The sequence below is a fragment of the Bos javanicus genome, chromosome 1 (genome assembly GCF_032452875.1).
Source record: "Bos javanicus breed banteng chromosome 1, ARS-OSU_banteng_1.0, whole genome shotgun sequence".
Classification (NCBI taxonomy): domain Eukaryota; kingdom Metazoa; phylum Chordata; class Mammalia; order Artiodactyla; family Bovidae; genus Bos; species Bos javanicus.
In genome coordinates, this window is record NC_083868.1 from 118,894,696 (window position 1) to 118,921,826 (window position 27,131).

General features: G+C 40.0%; 1 protein-coding gene across 2 annotated transcripts in view; it reads left to right on the top strand.

Annotated features, from left to right (window-relative positions):
• The window catches only part of CP (ceruloplasmin), a 60,291-nt gene that overhangs the window by 13,978 nt on the left and 19,182 nt on the right, over positions 1-27,131 (top strand). For both annotated transcript variants that reach the window (XM_061419080.1, XM_061419086.1), the window contains exons 5-17: positions 1,138-1,392; positions 2,660-2,831; positions 6,380-6,519; positions 8,343-8,480; positions 9,747-9,961; positions 12,870-13,020; positions 15,374-15,586; positions 17,806-18,013; positions 19,593-19,732; positions 20,896-21,024; positions 24,397-24,503; positions 26,034-26,250; positions 26,908-27,047. In XM_061419080.1, coding sequence (XP_061275064.1) covers positions 1,138-1,392; positions 2,660-2,831; positions 6,380-6,519; positions 8,343-8,480; positions 9,747-9,961; positions 12,870-13,020; positions 15,374-15,586; positions 17,806-18,013; positions 19,593-19,732; positions 20,896-21,024; positions 24,397-24,503; positions 26,034-26,250; positions 26,908-27,047 — 2,225 coding nt within the window. The remainder of the gene's footprint in view (positions 1-1,137; positions 1,393-2,659; positions 2,832-6,379; positions 6,520-8,342; positions 8,481-9,746; positions 9,962-12,869; positions 13,021-15,373; positions 15,587-17,805; positions 18,014-19,592; positions 19,733-20,895; positions 21,025-24,396; positions 24,504-26,033; positions 26,251-26,907; positions 27,048-27,131) is intronic.

The following is a 27,131-nucleotide window of genomic DNA, read 5'->3' on the forward strand; positions in this document are numbered from 1 at the left end:
TTTTAGCTCACTTTATTTCTTCTAAAAATGCTTTCTTTACTGCCTAGGCTTCTCCTTAATTCTCAGACACAAAATAATGGGTTTAGTAAGATAATCTATCACTTAGAATTTGCACAAAATTGCAAATCCCTTAATACCTACTAGACCAATAAGTGTAGATTTTTGTTTGTGTTTAGCTTCTCAAAAATAGCTCTTAGAAACTGAGAATGCAATAATAACTGTACTATCAAAGCAGAAAAATAAACAAATTAAACACGGGACAGATTTTTGTTTCCAACTTCTGCTTATTTCTGGCTGGAAGATCCTCTTTCCATACTTTATTCCAGCCTCTGTTCTGTGCTAAGCAAAATAGACGTTAGAGACTCAAACATCCAGCCTGGCTAAGCCTGGTTTGGTATCCCTGTTGCATTTGGTTCACTCACAGTACTTCCCAGAACTGATTTCTGCTTAAACTAAGACCTCCCAGTTTGAACAGTGACTCTCAGTTTTTTAGAAGAATCTCGGGCCATCCTGCTTTTGACCTTTTATTTTAGAAGAATCTTGGGCCATCCTGCTTTTGACCTTTAAGACTTTTTCCTCCTTCACATTTCTTCCAATTTTGTCTTTCAAGTTAAAAAAAAAAAAAAAAGCTTACTTTGTGTTCTTATTGAAAGAGCAATTCACATCACTGTAGAAAATTGGAAAGGTTCTGATAAATAAGCAAGAAAACTTTGACATCATCCATACTGCCACTACCAACATGATGCATATGGTTGATTCATAAATAAGCATGTCTTTTTTCTATTTACTATATATGTGTGTGCGTTTATATGTATGTATGAGTGCACACATTTGTATTTGCAAATATACACTTGAACATACCAAGGTGTATAGTTTATAACAAGGACAGCGAATAGGTTTCATCTTCAGTGTTCATGTGCTAATACTGTGTTGACAAAAAACCTGAGGCTGAATTCAGGTCCAAAATGAAGAGTGCTGTGATTGATTAATAATGTCTGATGTGGGTACAGAAGGGAAGAATAGTGACGTGTGTGCCAGGTATTTTCAATCTCAAATTGATTTTATTTTTGTAGCCGTAACTATCAATATTCCAGGCACCAATATATGTTAGTCACAGTCTCTCCTCTTGACTTACAGCTGTGAATGGATATGCTTTTGGAAGTCTCCCAGGACTCTCCATGTGTGCTAAGGACCGAGTGAAATGGTATCTTTTTGGTATGGGTAATGAAATTGATGTGCACGCAGCTTTCTTCCATGGGCAAGTGTTGACTAGCAAGAACTACCGTGTTGATACAATCAATCTCTTTCCCGCTACCCTCTTTGATGCTCTTATGGTGGCTCAGAACCCTGGACAATGGATGCTTAGCTGTCAGAATCTAAACCATCTGAAAGGTAAGGCATCTATACCTGAAATTAACTGTCAGTTGAGAAAAGAGACATGTCTCAGTTACAATATTAATGGGTTGACTATTGGAAATTAGAATCTAAAAGCTAAATATCTTTGGAATGATCTGAACTTTGAACTGTTAATTTTATTCCTCTGAAAGTATGGATCATAATGTAATTTTTTTAAAAAGACAAAGACTGGAGCAATTATAAAGTAATTAAAGCTGAAAATACATTAATTTTTGGAAAACAAAAATTGGTCCTGAAGTATAGTCTTACCGTAAAAGTATAATACTGCTTATAACTACTCAGATTTGTAAAATATACAATATTTTAAACACCAGAAGATGTGTATATTGGTGCTGAAAAGTAACTTGTGTTTTGACTTGATTCTGTTAAATACAACCAACTTTGTTCTTTATGAGTCCAGCTATTCCTTGTTTTTACATGCTAACTCTCTTTTCCATCTCTTTAATATAAGGAAAAGAAATATCCCCAGTTCTTGGAAAATATTAGTTTGTAATATTGGTTTCCTGAAGAAACTAGGTCTAATGTGGGTCTTTGAGTAGGTTACTTTGAACTTCAAATATAATCTCATTCATCAAAGGTGACCTTGGCTGCAGCAGGCCCAGCACAGCAGGTGCATAACCATTTTATCCAAGGGAGCGATACAAATACATGATCACTCTATTCCTCCTCCTCTATTCCATCACATCCCTTAAAATATGGCAAAGCTTCTCTTCACCACTTACTTTTTCTCATGAAAGCATTATCTATTTCAATGCTGACTCACTGATAACATAAAAGAGTGAGGGATTCCTGGCAGTCCAGTGATTCTGACTCTGCCGTTTCACAACAGAGGGCAAGGCTGCAATCCCTGGCCAGGGAATTAAGATCCCACAAGCCACGTGACATAGCCAAAGAAACCCCAGTGAAATAAAATAGTGAAAGTGCTTTCTCCCCACACCACTTATCTATTAATGTGTCCTATTCTTTTTTCTCATCAAAAGATGGTCACAGTGAAATCCCACTGAAGTTCATTCCACATTTTTGAAAACACAAGTAATACCACTTCTCTGTGGCATATAGGCTTTTTTCCACTGCTTGAATTTTCCATGACTGATTCATTTGCAGCTGTTTACTCGTTCATAGTATTGTTTGTAGCTGTCTATTTCTTCAGTTTCTGTCTGTTGTTTCACTGGCAGCATTGATAAGGCAATAGGAGAGAGAACAATGGCTTCATTAAACAGTGGCGCCTCTGTGTGGTTTTCAGCTGGTTTGCAGGCCTTTTTCTGGGTACAAGACTGTAAGAAGTCTTCATCTAAGGACAATATCCATGGCAAAAATGTTAGACACTACTACATCGCTGCTGAAGAAGTCATCTGGAACTATGCACCCTCCGGTATAGACGCCTTCACCAAAGAAAATTTAAGAGCACCGGGAAGGTAATTCAGAAAAAAAATGATATTATTTCAAAATATGACTCCTCCTCAAAAAATCATAAAAGGCTATTCAGCAATTAAAATTTTAACTGATACTTGAAGTTAACTAGACTTCTAAGTAATTATTGAGGTGTTTGGTAGTGAGTCCAAGTTGGAGAAATAGGACTTCTGAGTCCATGAAAAAGAATAGAAATGTTGTCAGATTCTCAAGAAAATCCTCAGAAAATGTTGAAAACAAGATTGATTCATTAGCTTTCCATTCTTGAAACCAGCCTTGTATAATCTAGCAGCATTGGGTATATTCACAAGGTTGTATAATTATCAGCACTGTGACTCCCAGAGCTTTTTCATCATTTCAAGTAGAAATTATGTTCAACAGGTCAATAGCTGAGCTCTACCCAAGCTTGTGACTTCTGAAGCGGAGATTTAAGTCCCTGCTACACTGACAGCCAGATATAATGACTCCCTAAACTGTATCTCCAGCCCAGAAGGCTCTTATAAATGGCAGATTTTCATTCTGAACTTCTTAGTGGACACCTCACTCGGATGAGGCCCTCTCCAAATCAGTATGTCCAAGCCTGAACCCTCTGACTTCCCCACAATTCTGAGCTTTCTCCTCTACACGAATGGTACTGCCATTCATCCATCACTCAAATCCCAATGCCTGAGCATTACCCTTGACTCCTTCCCTCCTTCACCAATCCCTCCTTCTCTCATCAAATGCTGCCTCATTATATCCTAAATATTTTGGGAAATTTGTTTGCATCTCTCTAACCTCTTTGCTAGTACCTCTGAAGTCATTACTACCCTCATTGAGATTTTAAGAGAAGCCTACTGACTTGGCTCCCTACCACGGTCTTCCAACCACTTAAGGAATCCTCCTAAAACACTAATCCTTTAAAAAATTTTTACCATGCAGTGTGGCACATGGGACCTTATAGTTTCCTTACCAGGGATCAAACCCACACACCCTGCATTGGAAGCACAGAGTCTTAAGCCCTGGACCACCAGGGACATCCTGTAAAACACTAATCCTTACTGCTTACATGTTTCAAAGCCTTGAGATGTACTGAAACTTTAACTAGGTCCTCCCACCCATCCCCCATTTCTCTAAGCCTCCTTCTCCAATCCTCTGTCTTACCCTGCATGCTATGGTCCTGCCCTATGTTATAAGACATGCTATGCTCACTCGTCTCTGAGCCTTCCCACAGGCTGTTCCCTCTTTGTAAACACCTCCCCCATTCTCCCCACCACACGTACTCCATCTTTTTAACGCCACTTCTCCTCTAGCTAGTTCTTAAAATCTCTTCCTTTGGAAAGCCTTTGAGGCCTCTCCCCACTCTCCATAACTCCAGGAGAAATGTTTCATAACACCCTGTGCTTGTTACATGTTGTTATATTGAACAGTCTGTAGTCTGTCTTCTGGGACAGATGCAAAGTCCATGTGGACAATGATGGGTCCATTTGCTTATGGGTATGTCATCATCATATGGCAGGGTTCCTGGCAAAGAGCAGCTGTTCAGTACATTTGTCTGTACAGGAGAAGAGATAAAAAGGGCAGCTTTGTCAGGTCAAATGCCTTTCTGAGATTTAATTTCTTCATCTGTAAAATGAAGAGACTGGGGAGGGAGTGATTAAGATGGCAGAAGAGTAGTACCTGGAGCTCACTTCCTCCCACAAATACATCCAAACTATGTCAAGATGTGGAACGATTTTCACAGAACATCTACCGAATATTGGCAGAGGACCTCAGACTTCTGAAATGGCAAGAAAATCTCCACATGACTGGGTAGGACAAATGAAGAAAAAAGAGAGAGAGAGAAAGGAATTGGGACAGGATCTGTGCCCTCAGAGGGAGCTGTGAGAGAAGAAAGTTTCCTGCACCCTGGAAGTCCCCTCACTGGCGGGACAGAGGGGGAGCTTCACCTCACAGGAGAGCGCAACAACCAGTTTGCAGAAGGAAAAATGGAGAGAGGCCTGCCTGCACAGACAGTCAATACCAAGGCCCTGAGCTCCCCAGCCTGAGATGCCTGATGCAGATGGGGGCTGGGTGCTGAAGCTCAGGCTTCAGAGGTCAGACCCAGGGAGAGAACTAGGGTGGGATGTGCCGGAGACAGCCTGAAGGGGCTGGAGTGTGAGTGACTGAGAGTGTAGAGCGCCATTGTTGGGGGCTGTGAGAGGGGAGGGGTGGGACCCCCAGAGGAGCATCTTTCCTTGCATGCTCTCAGGCAATGGGACATATCACAGGATCCCAGGAGTGCTGGCAGGCCACTGCATCTGCACACCCTCCTCAAGGGGATAATGGGGGCACGCCCTGAGCAAAGAGGTGGAAGGCATCCAAACTCAAAGCAGCCCTTGGGCCAAAAAATATTAAACCCACACAAGCTACGCAGGAGCGCTTCCACATGTGTACAGCCTTCCATGACTACGGTAGATGACTGTTTCTCCTAAACTCAGAGTGAGGGAAATGTAAGTACAATGAAGAAGTAGAGGAACCACTTCCAATTAAAAGACCAAGAGAAATCACCTGAAGGAATAAAACAGACCACTTCAGTGTAACAGACACCAAGTTCAAAAACGTGGTCATGCAGCCATGAAAAGGAACGAATTTGAGTCAGTTCTAGTGAGGATGAACGTACAGCCTGTTACACAGAGTGAAGTAAGTCAGACAAATATTGTATATTAACACATACTTATGGAATCTAGAAAAAATGGTACTGATTAACCTATTTGCAGGGCAGGAATAGAGACTCATATATAGAGAACAGACTTCTGGACACAGCAGGGGAAGGAGAGGGTGGGATGAATTGAGAGAGTAGCATCAAAATATGTGCATTGCCATATGTAAAATGGATAGCTAATGGAAAGTTGCTGTATGACACAAGGAGCTCAACCTTGTGGTCTGAAACAGCCTAGAGGGGTGGGATGGGGTAGGAAGTGGGAGGGAGATTCACGAGGGAGGGAACACATGTATACTTATGGCTGATCCATGTTGATATATGGCAGAAAGAACCACCACATTGTAAAGCAATTATCCTCTAATCAAAAATAGACAAATTAAAAAAAAAAAGGATATCATGAAAATACTGAAGAAATTAAGAAAGACTATCAACAGAAATGCAGAGTACTGTAATATGGGGAGAATAATACCAATTTTGTTGCATCGTCATGTGAGTTTCAGACAATAAATGAACGTTTCTGAGTGCTAACATGCAATAAACAGTAGTTACTCTATTTTTAGACAGTTCATAATTTATTTAAAAGATTCTATTGTAGGACAAGTTATTATCTGTTAGGGGTCGACATGGGTCCTCTTGAGATTTTTTTTCACTTCACTTGAAAAAAAAATTAAATCTCTGTGCCATGAATCTCCACCCGCAGTCTTAACATTTTTCTACAGAATGCCTAGTACTATCTGCTTGTTTGAGTATTTGGCAAATCATGGGTAATAATTCTAAGCCTTGGTCAGAACTTTTCAATCAGTATCCCGTGTGACTACTGGGCTCTGTTCTGCTCTCAGCTCCAGAATTAAACCCTTTCTCTTTTGGCAGTGCTTCAGAGGCATTTTTTGAACAGGGTCCTACAAGAATCGGAGGGTCGTATAAAAAGCTGGTTTATCGTGAGTACACAGATGCCTCCTTCTCTAATCAAAAACAGAGAGGCCCTGAAGAGGAACATCTTGGCATCCTGGGTAAGTCTGCACTGAATACATAAATACTAGCGTACCCTTGGGCTTTCCCAGTGGCTCAGTGGTAAAGAATCTGCCTGCCCATGCAGGAGATGCAGGTTCTATCTCTGGGTTGGGAAGACCCTCTGGTGAAGGAAGTGGCAACCCACTCCAGTATTCTTGCTTGGGGAATCCAATGGACAGGGGAGCCTGGGAGGCTACAGTGCATGGGGCCACAAAGAGTCAGACACAACTTAGCAACTAAATGACAACAATGTACTCTTCCTCTAAACTACAACCAACTTAAGAGCAGAAGCTTCAGAACCTGAAGCATGATTTCTACAGACAAACTATTCATGGAGGAGCAAACATCAATAAAATGCAGTAGCCAATCACTTTCCCAATGTAAATTTACCCACAGTAAATGTTCAATATGAAAAGCCAGGCTGACTTCAATTGAGTGTCTTTTTTCTTTCTTCAAAGAGGTAAGGGGTGACTTTGTTTTAATAGACAGTGAAGCTATTAGCTTCTGCTTTTAGTTAAAGGTACATTCCCTTAGAAATAAAATCCAGCTGCTACTAATGAGACAGGTGGGTTTGTTTTAGAGCCTCCTTCTCCCCAGGCAGAACCCAGAGATCTTTTCTTGCGAAGGCACATGGGCAGAATAGCAAGCGCATGGATTCAGTCTGTCCTCACCTATTAGCCATGTGACCTTTGAAATACTCAACTCTCTGTGCCTGCCCCCTTTCTATAAAACGAGAATGATAGTAACAACAATAGTCCCTACCTCATAAAGCAGTCATAAGGATTAAATGAGTTAATTCACATAAATACTCAGGAGAACATATAGGAAACTCTCAATAAATATCATTTTATATATTACATAAAATACTTGTGTACTATGTATCTGTTTTTATTCTTTAGTAATAATATTAATTTTGGTGATGGAAAATACACAACAGTGTTGCTTTTCACAGCCAAGACAAATTTAACTTACCCCCTTTGGGTGGTCAATGTTTATGGCATTCTCTTAGAGGTCCGTCTAGTCAAGGCTATGGTTTTTCCAATGGTCATGTATGGATGTGAAAGTTAGACTGTGAAGAAAGCTGAGTGCCAAAGAATTGATGCTTTTGAACTGTGGTGTTGAAGAAGACTTTTGAGAGTCCCTTGGACTGCAAGGAGATCCAACCAGTCCATTCTAAAGGAGATCAGTCCTGGGTGTTCTTTGGAAGGACTGATGCTAAAGGTGAAACTCCTACTTTGGCCACCTGATGCAAAGAGTTGACTCATTGGAAAAGATCCTGATGCTGTGAGGGATTGGGGGCAGGAGGAGAAGGGGACAACAGAGGATGAGATGGCTGGATGGCATCACCAACTCTATGGACATGAGTTTGAGTGAACTCCGGGAGTTGGTTGATGGAAGGGAGGCCTGGCATGCTGCGATTTACGGGGTCTCCAAGAGTCAGACACGACTGAGCGACTGAACTGAATTGAACTGAACTTGGCTCTTGGGACCAAATAGCACACGTCTGGTCCACAGTAAACTAGGATGAGGAGATGCAGGTACTGAGTAGTTTTATAGATGTGTGAAGCTTGTGAACTGACTTGGTTAAACATGGTAACACATTTCATTACTTGAAGTTAACTCAAAAAACCCTTCTCATCTCTTTCCAGACTCCCCATGTCAAATTGATAACGGACTTTAAAAAAACCAAGCTTTCCATTTGCCACAATAAGCATGTTGCTTCCAGAGGTTCTTTTTAGAGTACAAGACAGAGAAATCAACAGTCTTATGTATTCTGTAGGTTAGATATCAGGTAGGATAATAATTCTCTCTTTATCCCCAGGTCCCATCATTTCTGCAGAGGTGGGAGATACCATCAGAGTCACCTTCCATAACAAAGCAGCACATCCCCTCAGTATTGAGCCCATTGGAGTGAGAGTCGATAAGAAAAATGAGGGCACATACTATTCACCAAGTGGAAGTGAGTACAACATTTGGTAATCAAGCAATAATGTTTATAACCCAGTGTGCTGGTCACCTCAGGAAAACGGCCCTGAAAAAACCAAAGTCAGGAACTTCTGAGGAATCTTCTCATATACCATCCTCAGGCACCATGCCAGGAAGCAAGTCAATCTCCTCTCCTACCATTTGCAGTTGGTTTGTAGAATTCTGTCCTATCTTAATCGGGTGATTATTGACAATACTGAAAGTAACTTACTTGGATTGTATCAATTACACATTTCCAGAGTTCTATTTGGGTAACTGCTAAATTTGAAAAAAATATTTTTATAGTTATAAGATTAGATGTACATTTTAGAATGTTTTAAAAATATAAAATTTGTAGCCAAACATAATATCGATAGTTCTATAGCCAACCACTATTATATTTTTGTATAAGTCCTTCACTCTTCCATCTGTGCACATAATATTTTGATATCATAGTATTTAAATATGAAAAAGTGAAAGTGTTAGTCACTCAGTCATGTCTGACTCTGTGACCCCATGGACTGTAGCCCTCCCTGACCCAAGCTCCTCTGTCCATGGGGTTTTCAAGGCAAGAATAATGGAGTGGGAAGCCATTCCCTTCTCCAGGGGGTCTTCCTGACCCAGGGATTAAACCCATGTCTCCTGCTTTGCAGGTGGAGTGTCTATAGTCTGAGCCAGCAGGGAAGCCCTAGTATATAAATATACTTATCGCTATAATTTTGTACCCAGGGTTTGGTTTCTTAACATTATAAATATTTTATAGGTATAATTTTAATGATACAAAATATTCCACTATATGGAAGTATTTAGGTATTTTTGTAGGTCAAGGCTAGCCAATGAAGACACTCTTCTGGGTCTTTGATTTCTTGTATCCTCACATGTAGGAAGGGGCTAGGGAGTTTTGTGGGATCTCTTTTGTAAGGGCAATAACCCCATTCAGAAAGGCTCTACTCTCATAACCTAATCACCTCTAACCTCAAATACTATCATATTGGACATTAGGATTCCCATATATGAATTTTGGAGAAACATAAACATTCAGACCATAGCAAGCACCAATCTCAGACAGAGGTGTAGAGAAGACTTCCTGGGGGAAATAATACTTATTTGTGACCTGACACCAGTGAACAAGTAGGATTCTAGTCTAATTTATAAAGGAGCACAAAAGTGGGTTGTCCTAGACTAAACCCAGTCTACTCCATGGCTCAAATGACCACATCAGAAAGCAAACTTAACCTCCCCCATGTGACCTTTCTTATAGGTGGGCCTCCTCCTTCAGGCTCCCATGTGGCACCCAAAGGAACATTCACCTATGAGTGGACTGTCCCCAGGGAAGTGGGACCCACCTACAAGGATCCTGTCTGTCTAGCTAAGATGTATTATTCTGCTGTGGATCCCACCAAAGATATATTTACTGGGCTTATCGGGCCAATGAAAATATGCCGGCATGGAACTTTACTTGCAAATGGGAGACTGGTAAGTCCAATGAGGGAAAATGAAAATGATTTTCAAATCCCTTTGAATTATCATTATTATAAGGAAGATTCTGCGGTTTGAGGCAGTGAGGGTTCCACGTGCATGCATGCATGCTCAGTAGCTTTAGTCATGTCTGGCTCTTTGTGACCCCAAGGACTGTAGCTCACCAGGCTCCTCTGTCCATGGGATTCTCCAGGCAAGAATACTGGAGTGGGTTGCCGTACTCTCCAGGGGTTCTTCTCTACCCAGGGATCAAACCTACATCTCCTGCATTGGCAGCAGATTCTTTACCACTGAGCCTCCAGGGAAGCCCAAGGGTTCCACACATAATATTTGTTACAATTTTTTCTTAGGCTTATATCTATCTGTATTGTGTGGAGACTCTCTGACTAACAGGATTGCTTCAAAATGAGTTGGAAACAAGATTTTCCTTGGAATCCAAAGTCTTTTATGATACAATTCAACACACACATTTTAAAAAATCACCTAAGTGTCTGTCTACAATGCAGGAGACCTGGGTTCGATCCCTGGGTTGGGAAGATCCCCTGGAGAAGGAAATGGCAATCCACTCCAGGACTGTTGCCTGGAAAATCCCATGGGCAGAGGAGCCTGGTAGGCTACAGTCCATGGTGTCGCAAAGAGTCGGACATGACTGAGCGACTTCACTAAGACTAATGATAATAAGTCAGTTAAGATTCACTGAGGAAAATATTGCTTTAAATATTTTTTATATTTGTCTGAAGGAGACTGGCATATTACTATTTAGTTATACTGCTAATTAACCTTCAATTATTTATATAACATGTAAGAAATAACACTGCTCACACATCCATAAATATTTTTTAGAAATGGGAAAATGACCCTCTGATCTAGAAATAGAAATACTTAATCTAACCATTGTTTTTATCTCTAAAATAAATATTGCAATATAAATCTTTAAAAGAGAAAGATTCCTTTGAAAATGCATTCAATACAATTACCACACCTTAAAGCATCAAAAAACATACATTTTTATTTGGTTTTGCTTAAAATAAAACATTTCAGACTCTCAGTTTATGTTTAATTATATTCCATACATTATGACTTATAGTATTCTCATAGACATTACTTATTAAATTCTTAGAAATTCATTTTTGTTTCTTCTTTGATCTAAGAGTTACTTGAACCAAATATGATCTTTTACTTTTTAAACTCTTTGTCCTTTATGAGTAATTTTCAGTTTTATTGCCTTATAATTAGGAAACATGACTTGTAAACTTTTCTCTGTTTTCAGAGAAGTTTATTATCTGAAGAAACTACAGAGAAGTTTTCTCTGTAGGTCAGCATGTAAGAGATTATAGCAGCTCCCTTCTGGAATCCTGACACATCTGAAAATGTCACTTTGTTGTTCTTTGCTTGGTGTCAAGTTTTTCTATCATAATCTTTTCCCCTCAAAACAGTACTTGCTACTCCATCTTACTCTGACATTTATTGTTCTAGAGAAGCCTAATGTTCATAACTTTTAAAATGGATTATTCTAGAAATTTGTCTATCTCTGAAATCCAAAAATTTTAGCAGGATATTTTTAGGTATAGGTCTATATTACTAATTTTGTCTTGCTTTCAGTGAAGTTTTTGGATCTGAGTAGTCTTTCCCTTTTATAGTGGTGAACATTTCCACTATTATTTATTACTATTAGGTAATAACTTCTCTCAAATAATTACTATGTGCATATTTTTCATCTTTAAATCTTTTCTTCTGACTTACAGGAGCTTTCTTAAGACCATCTGCATCACTATTAATAATTCAGTTTTTTTACAGGGTCTAATCTTAGATTTTTAAAGTTTGATAATCATGTTTTTTTCATCTGCAAAAATGATCTCAGGGAAAAGATATGCCATTAATCCCTCAAGTTTTCTCTTCTTTAAGGAAGTACTTGTTCTTGGGGACTCATATGCTTTGGTTCCCCAGTCCAATTGCCTTCTGATCAACTACTGAATTATTACAGATAGCATTTCCACTTCCTTACTTTTCACCAGGGACAGGGAGGGGAGGGGAGAATGTCTAGAATGTGTGAATTGTTGCTCCAAATCACTTGCAGGCTACTTCTTCTCTTAAGATGTATCTGCTTCCACCTGCTCTGTCTTACAGGAATTTTTCAAGCTTTCATGACTATGGATAACACGTTCTCTAATTTATAGCACAAGTACATATCACCCCTCCCCTTTTTAACAATTTTGAGAGGCAAGTTCAAGTGGAATGAAGAGTGTCAGAACTTTTAGGTGCAGAAAGAGGCTTAGATTATTGTGTTGAACTAAAAATCCACTACGCAGGTATCAGTCAGCAATGTGGATGGACCTCAATAGAGACTGTCATACAGAGTGATGCAAGTCAGAAAGAGAAAAACAAGTATCATATATTAAGCATATATGTGTAACCTAGAAAAATGGTACAGATGAACTATTTGAAAAGGAGAAAGAAAGACACAGATGTACCGACATCAAAGAGGGGAAGGGAGATGGGATGAACTGGGAGACAGGGATTGACATATATACGTTACTATGTATAAAATAGATAACCAATGAGAACTTATTATATAGCACAGGAAACTCTATTCAATGCTCTGTGGGGACTTAAACCGGAAGGAACTCACAAAAAGGGGGTGATATATGTATCTGTATGGCTTGTTTACTTTGCTGTTCAGCAGAAACTAACACAACATTGTAAAGCAACTATACTCCAATACAAATAAAAAAAACTCTGGTGGTCAACAGGAGTATTTTGTGAGTTCCATTTACAAAGTGGAGTGGAAACTTCAGTTCTTGTCCTTCTTTTAGCAGGTTTATCCATAAATAGTATTGTGTATATGGAAGTGTTTCTGCTTTACTCATTCTGTCTTCACCTCATTGTTCTTTATTTTGATTTTCAGAAAGACGTAGACAAGGAGTTCTATTTGTTTCCTACAGTGTTTGATGAGAATGAGAGTTTACTCCTGGATGATAATATTAAAATGTTTACAACAGCACCTGATCAGGTGGACAAGGAAAATGAAGATTTTCAGGAATCTAATAAGATGCACTGTAAGTACTGCATCATCCACCAATATCAGGCTATTTCAGCACTGCACATGTAATGCTTTTAATTAAGCTGATACTAATAGCTTTGCCCACTGATTGCTTTAATAAATGATTAAATACCATAGTGCTCTAAGGGTAATACTGTTAATTATTTGACATATCAGCCAACTGAATCTTAGTTTCACTTAACTCAGAATAATAAAACATATAATATATGCCAATTAGATCAGTTCAGTTGCTCAGTCATGTCCAACTCTTTGCAACCCCATGGACTGCAGCATGTGAGGCCTCCCTGTCCATCACCAACTCCCAGAGTTTACCCAAACTCATGTCCATTGAGTCGGTGATGCCATCCAATCATCTCATTCTCTGTTGTCCCCTTCTCCTCCTGCCTTCAATCTTTCCCAGCATCAGGGTCTTTTCAAATGAGTCAGCTCTTCGCATCAGGTGGACAAAGTATTGAAGTTTCAGCTTCAGCATCAGTCCTTCCAATGAACACCCAGGACTGATCTCCTTTAGGATGGACTGGTTGGATCTCCTTGCAGTCCAAGGGACTCTCAAGAGTCTTCTCCAACACCACAGTTCAAAAGCATCAATTCTCTGGCACTCAGCTTTCTTTACAGTCCAACTCTCACATCCATACCTGACTCCTGGAAAAACCACAGCTTTGACTAGATGGACCTTTGTTGGCAAAGTAATGTCTCTGCTTTTTAAAGTGCTGTCTAGGTTGGTCATAACTTTTCTTCCAATAACATTCATAGTCCTTAAAATGTAGTCCCTAGGTCAGCTGTTTCAGCATCACCCAGGACTTGTTAGAAATCCAGATTCTTGGACTCCAACCCCAACCTACTGAATCAGAAACTTTAGGTGTAGGGCTTGAAACCTGTGTTTAACAAATCCTCTCTGTTATTCTGATGTATGCTTAAATTTGAGAGTTACTGGATTAGATACTTTTCTTACCTGTGGCTTAATAAAGACAGGCTTCTTTTATGGTTTCTACTCTGAATAAACTTAAACGATTCTCATCTTTGACTACCCATAAGAATCCCCTGAGAGTTAAAAAAAAAAAAAACCCAAAAACTATTAAAACTGATTGTGCTCAGCACAATCTACAGATATTTTTATTTCACTGAAACAGCATCAGATTTACTTTTTAGCTCCCAGTATAATTCTAAAATGCAGTTAAAGTTTAGAGATAGTAAACTCTATCTCTATTGTTTAAAATGTCCACACCACTAATGCACAACATGTGAAAATCATTGTAACTAGAAGAAAAAAAAAGTAAATTTGTATTACAAACTGAATTCCTCCTCTTTGAACTCCTTTTTATGGTAAGTCATGTCCGATTCTTTGTGACCCCATGGATTGTAGCCAGCCAGGCTCCTCTGTCCCTGGGATTTCCCAGGCAAGAATACTGGTGTGGGTTGCCATTTCCTCCTCCAGGAGATCTTCCTAACTCAGGGATCGAATCTGTGTCCCCTACATCTGCACTGGGAGGTGGATTCTTTACCGCTGTGCCACCTGGGAAGCCCAACACAAACTGACATTGTTTTCCAAATTGGATTGATAATAGTCACACTACCCATAACAATCTTTATTTTGCATTTTGGAGGAGTCAAGAATATTATCTATTAAAAAGAGCAATGAGAGGAAACTTCCTGCACATACTCTTCCCTGTTATTCAAGATGAATCAGAGAATTTTCCATCCAGGGCAACAAACACATTCGCAGTCTACAGCACCTAGGAAGAATTGTTATTATTCATCCATTTGGGTGCTCACAAATATGGCCCTTGGGAGAACTGAAAAATGACTCACTGAGAACAGTGAGATTCCCAGGGCCCAGAATTTTAAGAACCCAGCATTCATGAGACTTCCCTGGTAGTCCAGTGGTTAAGAATCCTCCTTGCAATGCAGAGGACATGGGTTCTACGCCTGATTGCAAAACTAAGATCCCACATGCTGCAGAGCAACTAAACTCTCGCACTACAAGTGCTGAGCCCATGCACCTCAGCTAGAAAGCCCATGTGCCACAACTAGAGTCTGTGGGCTGCATTGAAAGATCCTGCATGACACAATGAACAGTCTGTAACTAAGACCCTACACAGCCAAATAAATATTTAAAAAAAGAAGAAGAACCATGCATTCAGTTCTATGTCTTCCACCCAGGGCTTGCCTGGAAGTGTTGAGTTCAGCAGGAAGTTCTAGAGACGTTGACATGTAAAGGGGTGGGCAGGCCTAAATGGGTCTTTTAAAAATTAAATAAACCCAGTTGGCTCTGGAAAGTCTGAGAGGTTGTCATGAAGTAGGACATATGATTAAATCAGTTTCAAAATATCATTTTCCAACTTTTATAGCCATGAATGGATTCATGTACGGGAATCAGCCTGGTCTCAGTATGTGCCAAGGAGATTCGGTCATGTGGTACTTATTCAGTGCTGGAAATGAGGTCGATATACATGGGATATACTTCTCAGGAAACACTTTTCTGTCAAGAGGAGAAAGGAGAGACACAGCAAACCTCTTCCCTCAAACAAGTTTGAGTCTCTTCATGAAGCCAGATACTGCAGGTGAATTCCGTTAATGTCAAGGCAAATTTCTGTTGGGTCTACTTGTGTGGTTTTGGTTCAAAATGCTGTGTTGGATGTTAGCTCATCCCTTCCCCAAGCCTCCTAACTACCCTTTCTTTACTTGATTACTGTCAACTAAGTATTTGCCAGGTAGGTCCATTTTCTGTTTTTGTGGTGGGGAGAGAAGGGAGTGACAAAAGAGGACTGAGGTTTCTCCCACTGGTGCTCAGTCACTCAGTCGTATCTGACTCTGTGACCCCATGAGCTGGAGCCCACCAGGCTCCTCTGTCCATGGGAGTCTCCAGGCAAGAATGCGGGAGTGGATAGACATTCACTTCTCCGGGGATCTTCCCCACCCAGGGGTCGAACGGGTGTATCTTATGTCTAACCTGCACTGGCAGGCGGGTTCTTTACCACTAGCAACACCTGGGAAGCCCATTTCCACCCAGTCAAACCCTCAAGATGGTCTCCTTTTCAATTATGTGCCTTTAAAGATAGCTGGCAAATCAGACTAGAAAGGAAATGTGTCCCATAAAGGCTCTGCATCTAAACTCTGTGTCATGTCTCTGTATCCTACGTGTGTGTGCGTGCTCAGTCGTGTCCAGCTCTTTGCAACCCCATGGACCATAGCGTGTAAGGCTCCTCTGTCCATGGGATTTCACAGGCAAGAATATTGGAGTGGGTCGCCATTTCCTTCTTCAGGGAATCTTCCCAGCCCAGGATCAAACCTGCCTCTTGTGCATTGGAGAGGAAAGGCCACCACTGCACCACCGGGGAAGCCATCCTAGATGTAGTGTTGGCTTATTGCTGCTGCTGCTACTTCTGCTGAGTCACTTCAGTCGTGTCCGACTCTGTGCGACCCCATAGACGGCAGCCCACCAGGCTCCCCTGTCCCTGGGATTCTCCAGGCAAGAACACGGGAGTGGGTTGCCATTTCCTTCTCCAATGCATGAAAGTGAAAAGTGAAAGTGAAGTCACTCTAGGGAGGGCCAAAAGGAAAACACAGGGGTGAAGGGTCAGATTCATAAGAAATGTTATTCTTTCAAATAAGAAGTTGGAGACTATGGAGTCAGAGAGAAGCTGGGAGTGTTTTGTTTTTATGGGGTTAGGTGGGATAACTAAGAAACTGAAAGGATAAGCCTCAAGAAGGAAAAGTATAGAAAAGAAATTAGGTATGCTCCTTTCCATACAATCTGGCATATGTAGTCTATGTCCTGAAATGTGACTAATTCCTAATTCTTGTTGATGGGGCAATGGGTCTTAAACGTAGAGGGCAGGTTGAGCAAGTTTTGGTGAGGCCATTCATTCAAGACAACTGGATTTGAAAGACCAGACGTTCTCTTCCTTCATCCCTCTTTTGGCCAAATATCAAAATATGCAAGGAAATTGGGATGTGAAGTTGGATTTCTGCTTTCTTGACTCATGGGTTTGTGTTATGTCCCTTCCCATTTCTATCTTAAAATGACAAAATCTCCTCAAACTTGTGCTGCAAGATGATACAGCTTATAACAAATTTTCTATTTTAAATATTTCTGGAAAATTTCTTCTTGGAATTACTGAAAAATGTTACTCGAAGCACTGATATCCTGGAGTCAGTCATTAGGCCCTCGCCCTCAGCCTACTGTGAGCAGGTTTAGGTGTGTTTGTGAAAAGATGGGGTATTGTTAGTAGCAAACAGGTTGCAGAAAGCCCATTAATCTTAGTAGAAGACTCTTCTACTAAGAACGTTGTATGATCAGCCTTGTTGGCTTATTAGTCGTCTACAATTGAATATCCTATATTAGAACTATAGATATGCAAATTCAGAGATACGGATAGAAGTGTCTCTGAATGAATAAAATAAAAAACTAAAACAAAAGAGAATTTTACCCAAACATGAAAATATGCTAACTTGCCTCAGGCTTTATTTGGTTCATCAAATGCCACTAAAATGCAAGACAGGTCCTATGTCACCTTTTCCTTTATTAGACAAATGTAAATACAACATTTAACAAAAGAGATAAAGGTGTCTGCTTTCATGGAGCTGAAATTCTAATGCAGGGAGACAGACAATAAGCAAGTATATTAACATACACACACACATACACACACATATATATATTAAGTGGTTATAAGTACTAAGAAGAAAAATAGGGCAGGGGAAGGAGCTGATGACAGATGAGGGAAAGTGGTCAAAAATACTCACAGGAGGTGACATGCCTTTTTATTTACCATTCCAGGGACTTTTGATGTGGAATGCCTCACAACTGATCACTACACAGGTGGCATGAAACAAAAGTACACTGTGAGCCAGTGCAGCCAGAGGTCCGAAGATTTATACCTCTACCTGGGAGAAAGGACCTACTACATCGCAGCGGTGGAGGTGGAATGGGATTATTCCCCAAGTAGGAAATGGGAAAAGGAGCTGCATCATTTACAGGAACAAAAGTAATTCTCTAGACTCTGACTCCCAATTATTTTTTAGCTCTTTCTTTCAGAGAAGTAAGAATTATGCTAAGTTAAGAAGCAATGAACAATTGCATTACACAATAACAACAAAACAGCAACAAAATGCTTTCTAAGGGCCCTTCCTCATTCATTTCTGCTTCTCTCAGCTATCTCTCAGAAAAATTTCCATTGATCTCCTTTGATTCTTTGTAGTCATTCATCTTACTCTCTTTTCTGTTAGACTGTCTTCTCATACCTGCATACTCCTGTCATTGTTTTCAAACTTAAACCAAAATTAATGCCTACATTCAGAGCTAAAATAATTTTCTTTACTAACCATTTGTTGCTTATGTTTCTTCCAAAGATTTTATTATGAGTCTAGTAATCAGTTACTTCATATTTTTCAAACTATTATGTATGGAAGCATATTTTAAATTCTTGAGGGCACTAGAGCAGATATGGTCTCTGCCCTACAAGAACTTACAGGAAAATATGGTTCAAAACTACCAATAACATGCACACTATGAAAATATAAAAGTGAGTTCAGTGAATAAGTGTAAATAAAGGCTGGTTATTGGAGCTTCAGAAACAATACATTTAGAGACACATCACCTGACACTTCTACGTATAGCTCTTCTATACTTTGCCAAGTACTCTCCCCTTTACCATCTCTCATCAGGCACTAACCCTTGGGGGATATGATTTAAGAGATTGGGGTGGAACGTGTTCAGAGCTGAGGTGTACAACATGACTGGTAACTTGCAGCTAAATGATGCCTAGCTGGTTAGTTTGATTGCCATGAGAAGTATGATTTCTTGGGGGATGTTTGTTGTTTGTTTTTATTTGGCTGCCCTGGGTCTTAGTTGCGGCATGCAAGATCTTTCAGTTGTGGCATATGGGATCTAGTTCCCTGGATAGGGATTGAACCTGGGCTCCCTACTTTGGAAGCATGGAGTCTTAGCCACTGGACCACCAGGGAAGTCCAAGAGTATGATTTGTGATGGAAGGGAGTAGATAGCTATTTCATTGATTAAGGTATCACTGTCAAAATATACAGTCATTAGGAGTCAGTGAAAGCTTCAGATCAAGGGAATGGCTGGATAAAAGGGCCACTCAGTTCCTATAGTCTAAAAATACTACAGTAACCAGAGAACACTTCACTGATGAAATCTGGACTCATAACATTTCAGAGCCATAAAGTAACCTTAGAGACAACCTCACTGAATACCTCATTTTAGAGGTGAAGAAATGGAGGCTCCAACAGGCAATGAGTAGCTGGAGGTCATTTTAGCTGGTGACAGTCAGGGCCAGGACTCCTAGGGCTCCACTGCTAGCTAGGTGTAAAGACTAGCTACACTTTCTACCACACCTGTTTTTTGTGGGGCTATTTTGTTTTTTATTTTACTATTGTTTTTTATTGGAGACACTTGTTTATTGCTAGTCTTCTTCTTTCTTGTTCAAATGGGACAGTGATATTAAAAACTAGCATAATGAAAACTATTTTTATTCAAAATTTAAAACTCAACTTTCACTTTTCTTAAGCCAAATACTAACCTTAATTGTATGTGTGTGTGTTTAGTCTTTCAAATGCATTTTTAGATAAGGAAGAATTTTACATAGGCTCCAAGTACAAGAAAGTTGTGTATCGGCAATTCACTGACAGCACATTTCAAGTTCCTGTGGAGAGAAAAGGTGAAGAAGAACACCTGGGGATTCTAGGTACTGTCCTAGCTCCAGTTTATCAGGTGTGGGTTGGTGATATGGTGCTCTGTGTGGTGAGTCAGTCCCTGTCTATGGGCTTAATGTTCTTAGTTCATATATTAATGTCATTCATAAAATGAATTTTTTATTTACTCATTTATAAAAATAAAAAACAGAAGCTACTTAATACAATGAGAAGCCTATACTTAATAAAAATATTGCATAAGAAAATATTACAAAAAAAGAAAATATTACTTATTTCTGTCAGAAACAATGGCATTATATCCCATTTACTAATAGAATTATATATATTTGGTGTTTATCAAATTGATGCCTGTAGTTTTGATGGAATTGCTAGAGATCCCTTTCTACCGAGATTCTTAACCAAATTCTCCATTTTTCTAGTCCACCAAAAATAAATCATAGCTATTTACTTTTAAAATTAACAAGTAAATGATTAACCTCAAGAAGAAATATACATATAAACAAGCAAATAAGGAAAAGGAAAAAAGTGTTATGATGCACACAGCCAGGGGAAAGTTGCCTTCAATTTTTCAGGAATCACTTTAGGACCGAAAGTCTAAGAACTTCTCCAACACTGGTCTTGGGAATATTCTTGAAAACTGTCAAGTGCAGGGGAAGCTACTCCGAAACCCACTAACAGAATTCCCTGGACTTTCTTATCCTCAGTCCCAGGAGTAAGACACCCAAGGAAGAGTGGCATTGTTGTTGGGTCACAGAAATTTTTTGTCAGGAGAGAAGCTAAAATTGGCTAGAAGGCAGGAATGGGATGGCTACCCCACCCATCCTTTCAAAGGCAGCACTGTCTTTAATTCACAGGAAGGGCTAGAAGTTCTGATGATGAGAAATGACTCCCGGCCAGGGTAGGATCACAGCTGATGGCTATGATTAGGCCACTATCCTGCAGGAAATTTCAGGCTAAAACCTCCCCTAGGACCCTTGATTAGAGATACACCCATAGTCTCTATCTTTAGAGACAGCCATAACTAGTGTTTTTATCCTGAATCGTCAGGGACCAGGTATCAATCCAAGAGTACAACTGCATGAAGCCGGAGGGGAAAAACAAAAACAACATCCTTAATGACTTAAAAAAAGTTACCTGAGTTAGAGCTTCCAATCTGATGGGTATATAAGCCAGTCTTCCTTTTCACTTTTCCCAGGTCCACAACTTCATGCGAATGTTGGAGACAAAGTTAATATTATCTTTAAAAACATGGCCACAAGGCCCTATTCCATACATGCCCATGGGGTGAAAACAGAGAGTTCTACAGTGACTCCCACTGCACCAGGTATTCATGGTAGGGGGAGGGATATGTTTTAGTAGACTTTACAGCTTTCCACAAACAACTCCTATCCAGATGAGTGCGTCTTGAGGGAGTGAAGGAGGTGGTAAGAGGGCACAAAGGCAGTTGCATCTGTGTGAATGTATACACATACCAAAAGTTTAAAAATCCACAGAATTGTAAGGAAAAGAATCTGATGGTTTTGAACACATACTCAAGGTTGCATCAGCAGAGATGATCTCTGCAGGCTCAGCTAGAATACATCCTGGACAGCACCTACCACGTGGCTGACTGTTTCCATGCCTCTATCCAAAGACAGGGTCCTAAGGGCAGAGGCTGCCATTTGGAACTTTAAATCTTAGTCCAATATCTGGCTTACTAAATGTCTCTTTAATTCAGAGTTAAAAACTGCAATCGATTAAATATATAAATATGCATTTTCTTTAATAAGCACTATAACTTTCTTCTATTCATTCGAAAGTTGGCTTCAAGGAAAGGGCCATTTCTCAGTAACTTAGCAGTTCTCAAATTTATCAAGTGATAAAAAATACTCTCTAGAGTTGGTCTTGTCAATACAAGGAAACAGAAATAAAAAGCTCTGCCCACATGATCCTCATATTCTTCCAAGATAAACAGCAAATAAATATAGATATAATATCAAGTCGTAGAAAGTGCTATGAAAAAGATTAAGATGGATGAGAGACAGTAAATAACAAGGGCACTATTTTAGGTGAGGGGGGGCAGGGGGGTTGGTCAAGAGGTCTTTGAGGAGGGGCCACTGGTAAAGACACATAAACAATGAGAAGTAATGAGTCACAGGGAGTTGGAGACAGAGAGCATTCTAGGTCCTGAGATGGAAGTAGACTTGGTGTGTCTGAGGAACAGCGTGGAGGCCAGAGGCCAGGGCAGAGTAAACAGGGGCAGAATGTGAGGAGATGGGATCCAGGCAGGGCAGGGAGCCAGGTGCAGGAGGAGCGAGGGGGACCTCAGAGGCCGTGGTTACAATGTTGTATTTCATTCTGAAATCCCATGTGAGGGTTTAGGTTGAAGAGTGATGATCTGATGAATAGTTTTTAAAGGACTGGTCTGGCTAGTATGTGAATAAGTGACCATAGGGGATAAGGGTAGAAATCAAGGGTTGGTTAGGGGACCATCCCGGAGAAGGCACTGGCACCCCACTCCAGTACTCTTGCCTGGAAAATCCCATGGATGGAGGAGCCTGGTAGGCTGCAGTCCACGGGGTCACTGAAGGTTGGACACGACTGAGCGATTTCACTTTCATGCATTGGAGAAGGAAATGGCAACCCACTCCAGTGTTCTCACCTGGAGAATCCCAGGGACGGGGGAGCCTGGTGGGCTGCCGTCTATGGGGTCGCAGAGTCAGACACGACTGAAGTGACTTAGCAGTAGGAGCAGGGGACCATCCCAATAATTTGGGTAAAAAATTAGTTGGACCCAAGTAGAAGCAGTTGAAGTGGTTAGTTGTATTCTGGGTCTATCAGGTTGGCCAAAAATTTCATTCAGGTTTTTCTGTAATATCTTACAGAATGCCTGGCTAACCCAATATTTTAAAGGTGATGTTAAAAGGACCTGCTGAAAGAGTGGTAATTAGGGAATGTTAGGAAAGGTGGAGTCCAGGAAAGCCCAAGGTTTGAGCATTGACCATTTATGGCAGAGCAAGTTGGGGCAGGGAAGGAAGAAGAGAATAAAATGCTATTTTCTGGCTTATGAGAATAGGAGTTTAATGAAAAGACAATATGTTCAGGTAATGAATCTATGCTTTATATTCTCAGTGAAATGTTCTGCTTACAAAAGGGTGAGGACACAGGAGCAGGTAAAATGGAGGACTTGACTAAAAAGGAAAAAAAGTCTGCCATATCCTCTAACATTATCCCTATGTCCTGCTTGATTCCCTAGTAAAGGTTTGTCAGATTCCAGTTAACTAAACTCTGACAGCAGGAATATATAATGGTGAGATCTGGATAAATATAGTGGACAGTAAGTGGCCATGGCTGCAAGTCAGGGTCTTGTGAGCAGTTGTGCAGGAAGCCCTGCAGTGACTGGCAGCAAAGATCAGGTTGGAGAGGGGCCCAGAGCAAATGGAAGATGGTAAAGATGTTGGTAAGATAGGAGGGTGGAGCAACTGGCTGTCTTCAAAGTGTGAAGGTCCAGGGTGTGGTCATGTCCTGTGTGTGGCACAGTTGGAACGGAACAGTGTATGGTATGACAGAAGGGGGCAGACAAGAGAGGTCACCGACAGGTCAGTGACCCATGAGATCAAGAGGTCTGCTGACTCCTTGCCAGAAACTGAAATCACTGATGATAACGGTGATAAAAGAGAAAAGGCAGGTGGTGGTGAAACTGAAGGAGTTACACAAGGGCAGTCCAGAAACACAGACACAGAGAAGACGGTAGGGAAGAGGTTAGCACTCTTATTTGAGAGCTGAAAAGAGAAAAGTGTATTAGAAAAACACAGTAACGTGGAAACTTACATTACCATATGTAAAATAGATAGCCAACGGGAATTTGCTGTTTGGCTCAGGAAACTCAAACAGGGGCTCTACGTCAACCTAGAGGGGTGGGATGGGCAGGGAGATGGGAGGGAGTTTCAAAAGGGAGGGGATATATGTATACCTATGGCTGATTCATGTTGAGGTTTGACAGAAAGCAGCAAAATTCTGTAAAGCAATTATCCTTCAATAAGAAAATAAATAAATTTAAAATACAGACTCCAGATGAAGGAAAGTTCTGTTGCAAAGTTTTTACAAATTTTGATATTGAAATTCTCATCTCTTAGCTTTGTGATGTGGCTTCTGTGTCAAGGCTAGTTAATTCACAACCAACAAAGATGATATTAAAGTGTGTCTTACAGGTGTTTTTAAAACTAAATTCTTTATTTTTCAAATTCAAACAGAATTTATTTAGAAAAATTATTTTTTAATTGTTAGTTTCATTATCCTTTAGGTCAGAGGTGTAACAATTTTCTTTTTAATATTCTTCTCATCATTGGAGACATTGAAACTTCTGCCTATTTTCTGAGAAGCCATAAATAGTAACAGAGAGTCACAGGTCTTGGCATTGGGATGCCTGTGATCTAAGTTGTACTTTTTGCTATTTATTACCTCTATATCTTAGAGCAAATATCTTGTGTGCTCCTGACTTTCATCATCTTTGAGATAATGAAGGTTATTATGTTTCCTTCTAGTAAAACTAAATTCTTGTAAACAACTTTGAATACTTCTACTTTTTTAAATGAATTACTTTGTGACATTCCCAGTTTCTGGGTCACTGTTTTTCAAGGCTTTGATAACAACTTGAAATACATGTATCAAGCACATATCAAATGTAACCAGATACGTTAACACTTGATTAATTTAGGTGAAACTCGCACTTACATATGGAAAATCCCAGAAAGATCTGGAGCTGGAAGGGATGATTCTCCTTGTATTCCATGGGTTTACTATTCAACTGTGGATCGGGTTAAGGTAAACTTTAAATCATTTGTGTTTTGTGCAGACTCCCAAAATAGACACACAATTGAAGGAAGATGAGGTTAGGGTTTTCCTGTGGTCCAATTCTATGTTAAAAATCACAGGAAAGTAAGCTGCTCTGCAATTCATTTCAGCTTTTCTTTTTTATGGTTTAAGGTTATACATTTACAGTTATAAATGTATCAACCTTATAACTGCTGATTAAGGATATCACAGAATTAAATATTAATACAGTATCTTATTTCCCTTTTGATATGTAAATATATTAAACTCAAAGAACTGAGGTATATGATTTCAGAGTTCTATTATTACATGGTAATAAAAGTGCTGATGTCAACATTCAATCAGCATAGCTAAAGCTGCTCTTTGATTAAATATTTTGAAGCCAAAAAGCCCTCAACAACTAAAAATCAGAACATGTACCAAGACTCTTTTGCTGAATTAAGCCTCTAGTCCAAATCTCTCTTCTGAGTTCCAGACCTGTCTATATACCTGCCTATTGAACACCTTTACCAGCATGTTCCACGGGCACAGAAACTCGGCAACTCTACAACAGAACCTGAGGTCTTCATCCAGCTCTTTCTTCTTGTATTCTCAGTTGTGATAAATAGCACAAGAAACAAACCTAGTCATTTGTTCAAGCTAGAACCCTGGATATAGAATATCTAACTCTTACCCTTGGCTCACCTAAGCAATTTGCTCACCAGCACAGAGCTCTGTCCATTCCTTCTTATCTGCACAGATTAGGTGCTATTAATTTTCCTCAACTACTGCAGTGGCCTCCTGGTCTCCAGTCTTTTCCCCATCCAAGCCTTCCTTCACTCTACCACTAGGATCACTGGTTTAAAATGTAAATATACTGCCACTCCATGTTCAATTTTTCAATGGCTACTTATGACCCACAAGACAAAATCTAAAATGCCTAACATAGTACAGCTCAAAGGCCATTTAAGATCAAATCTGCATTACTGAAGCCCAGTCAAACCAAACTTCTTGTAGTTTAAGTCCATTACAATCTTCCCCATGTTCATTATCATTTTATGTACCTCCACTGCAGAAAGTGGGTCATTTCTTCTATTCATCTGTTTTCCCTACTAGATTGAGTTCCTGAAGGCAGGGGATTTGTTTCCTGTCTGGCTTTTAATGACTGGCATAGTGCCTAGGTTATGGAATAGGCAAACGAGCACTGTTCATTTGGGGTTGTATTCAACTGCTGCTCATTACTTGAGCCAATATTTGGCCTTTGCAACACATTTCTGTTACTTGCACCATCAACCACACAGCCTACCTATGACTCACCCTTGTTCCAATTTACTCCAAGTGGAAAGTTACTGACTTGACTGAACCACATTGGGCAAAGTCTACTAGTTATATCAGTCTCTGACTTAAGTAGTAGATTTACTACTTCAAGTAGTACTTACTTTAAGTGCTACTTAAAATCCTGAGGTCACGGGGGATAAGGTCCCAGTTCTCTGAAATCCCAACCTGTATCTCAAAGACAACTAAGTTTTTGCTTGGTTTCAGGATCTCTTTAGTGGATTAATTGGCCCACTGATTGTTTGTCGGAAGCACTATTTGAAAGTATTCAATCCCATAAAGAAACTGGAATTTTCCCTTCTGTTTCTTGTTTTTGATGAGAATGAATCTTGGTACTTAGATGACAATATCAAAACATACTCTGATCACCCTGAGAAAGTAGACAAAGCCAATGAGGAATTCATGGAAAGCAATAAAATGCATGGTATGGTACATTATTCTAAAACTTACTTTTTTGCTTTTCTTCTTTCAAATAAAATTACTTGGGAAACTATTCATTTGTTTTATTTTATAATAAACCACTTCTGCCACACTTGCATGTGAAAGAATTCTATTCAAAGCAAAAAGGGGGCTATATTCAAAATCATCAATCAACTTCTCTCGCAACTCCAAAGTCTCACTCCTTCTTACACTCAAACCTAAGAAGACTTTTGGTGCTAAGTGACTAGAAAAGCAGTGTGGTGTTATTGATCTTAAAGTACCCATTTCCCTTATCTGTAGTGAAATAAGTTCTATTACGTAAAAAAAGATCCCATATATTAACCAAATGGGGTTTCCCAAGTGGCACTAGTGGTAAACAATCCACCTGCCAATGTAGAAGACGTAAGAGACTTGGGTTTGATCCCTGGGTCATGAAGATCCCCTGGAGGAGGGCATGGCAACCCACTTCAGTATTCCCGCCTGGAGAATCCTATGGACAGAGGAGCCTGGCAGGCTATGGTCCATAGGGTTGCAAAGAGTTGGACATGACTGAAGCAACTTAGCACAGCACAGCACATTAACCTCAAAAACCTCTTTTCTGTGAAATAGCTGTTGGTTTTAAATATCCTGGAAGGCAATAAAAACGTGTATTTTTCCCCAGCTATTAATGGAAGAATGTTTGGGAACCTGCAAGGCCTCACGATGCATGTGGGAGATGAAGTCAACTGGTATCTGATGGGAATGGGCAATGAAGTAGACTTGCACTCAGTACATTTCCATGGCCACAGCTTCCAATACCAGGTAAGGGCCAACCACAGTCGTTATTCCTGCTCTATTTGAAAATGCTTTAATGCAAATGAAGGCTATATTTCCTCAGACTTATGA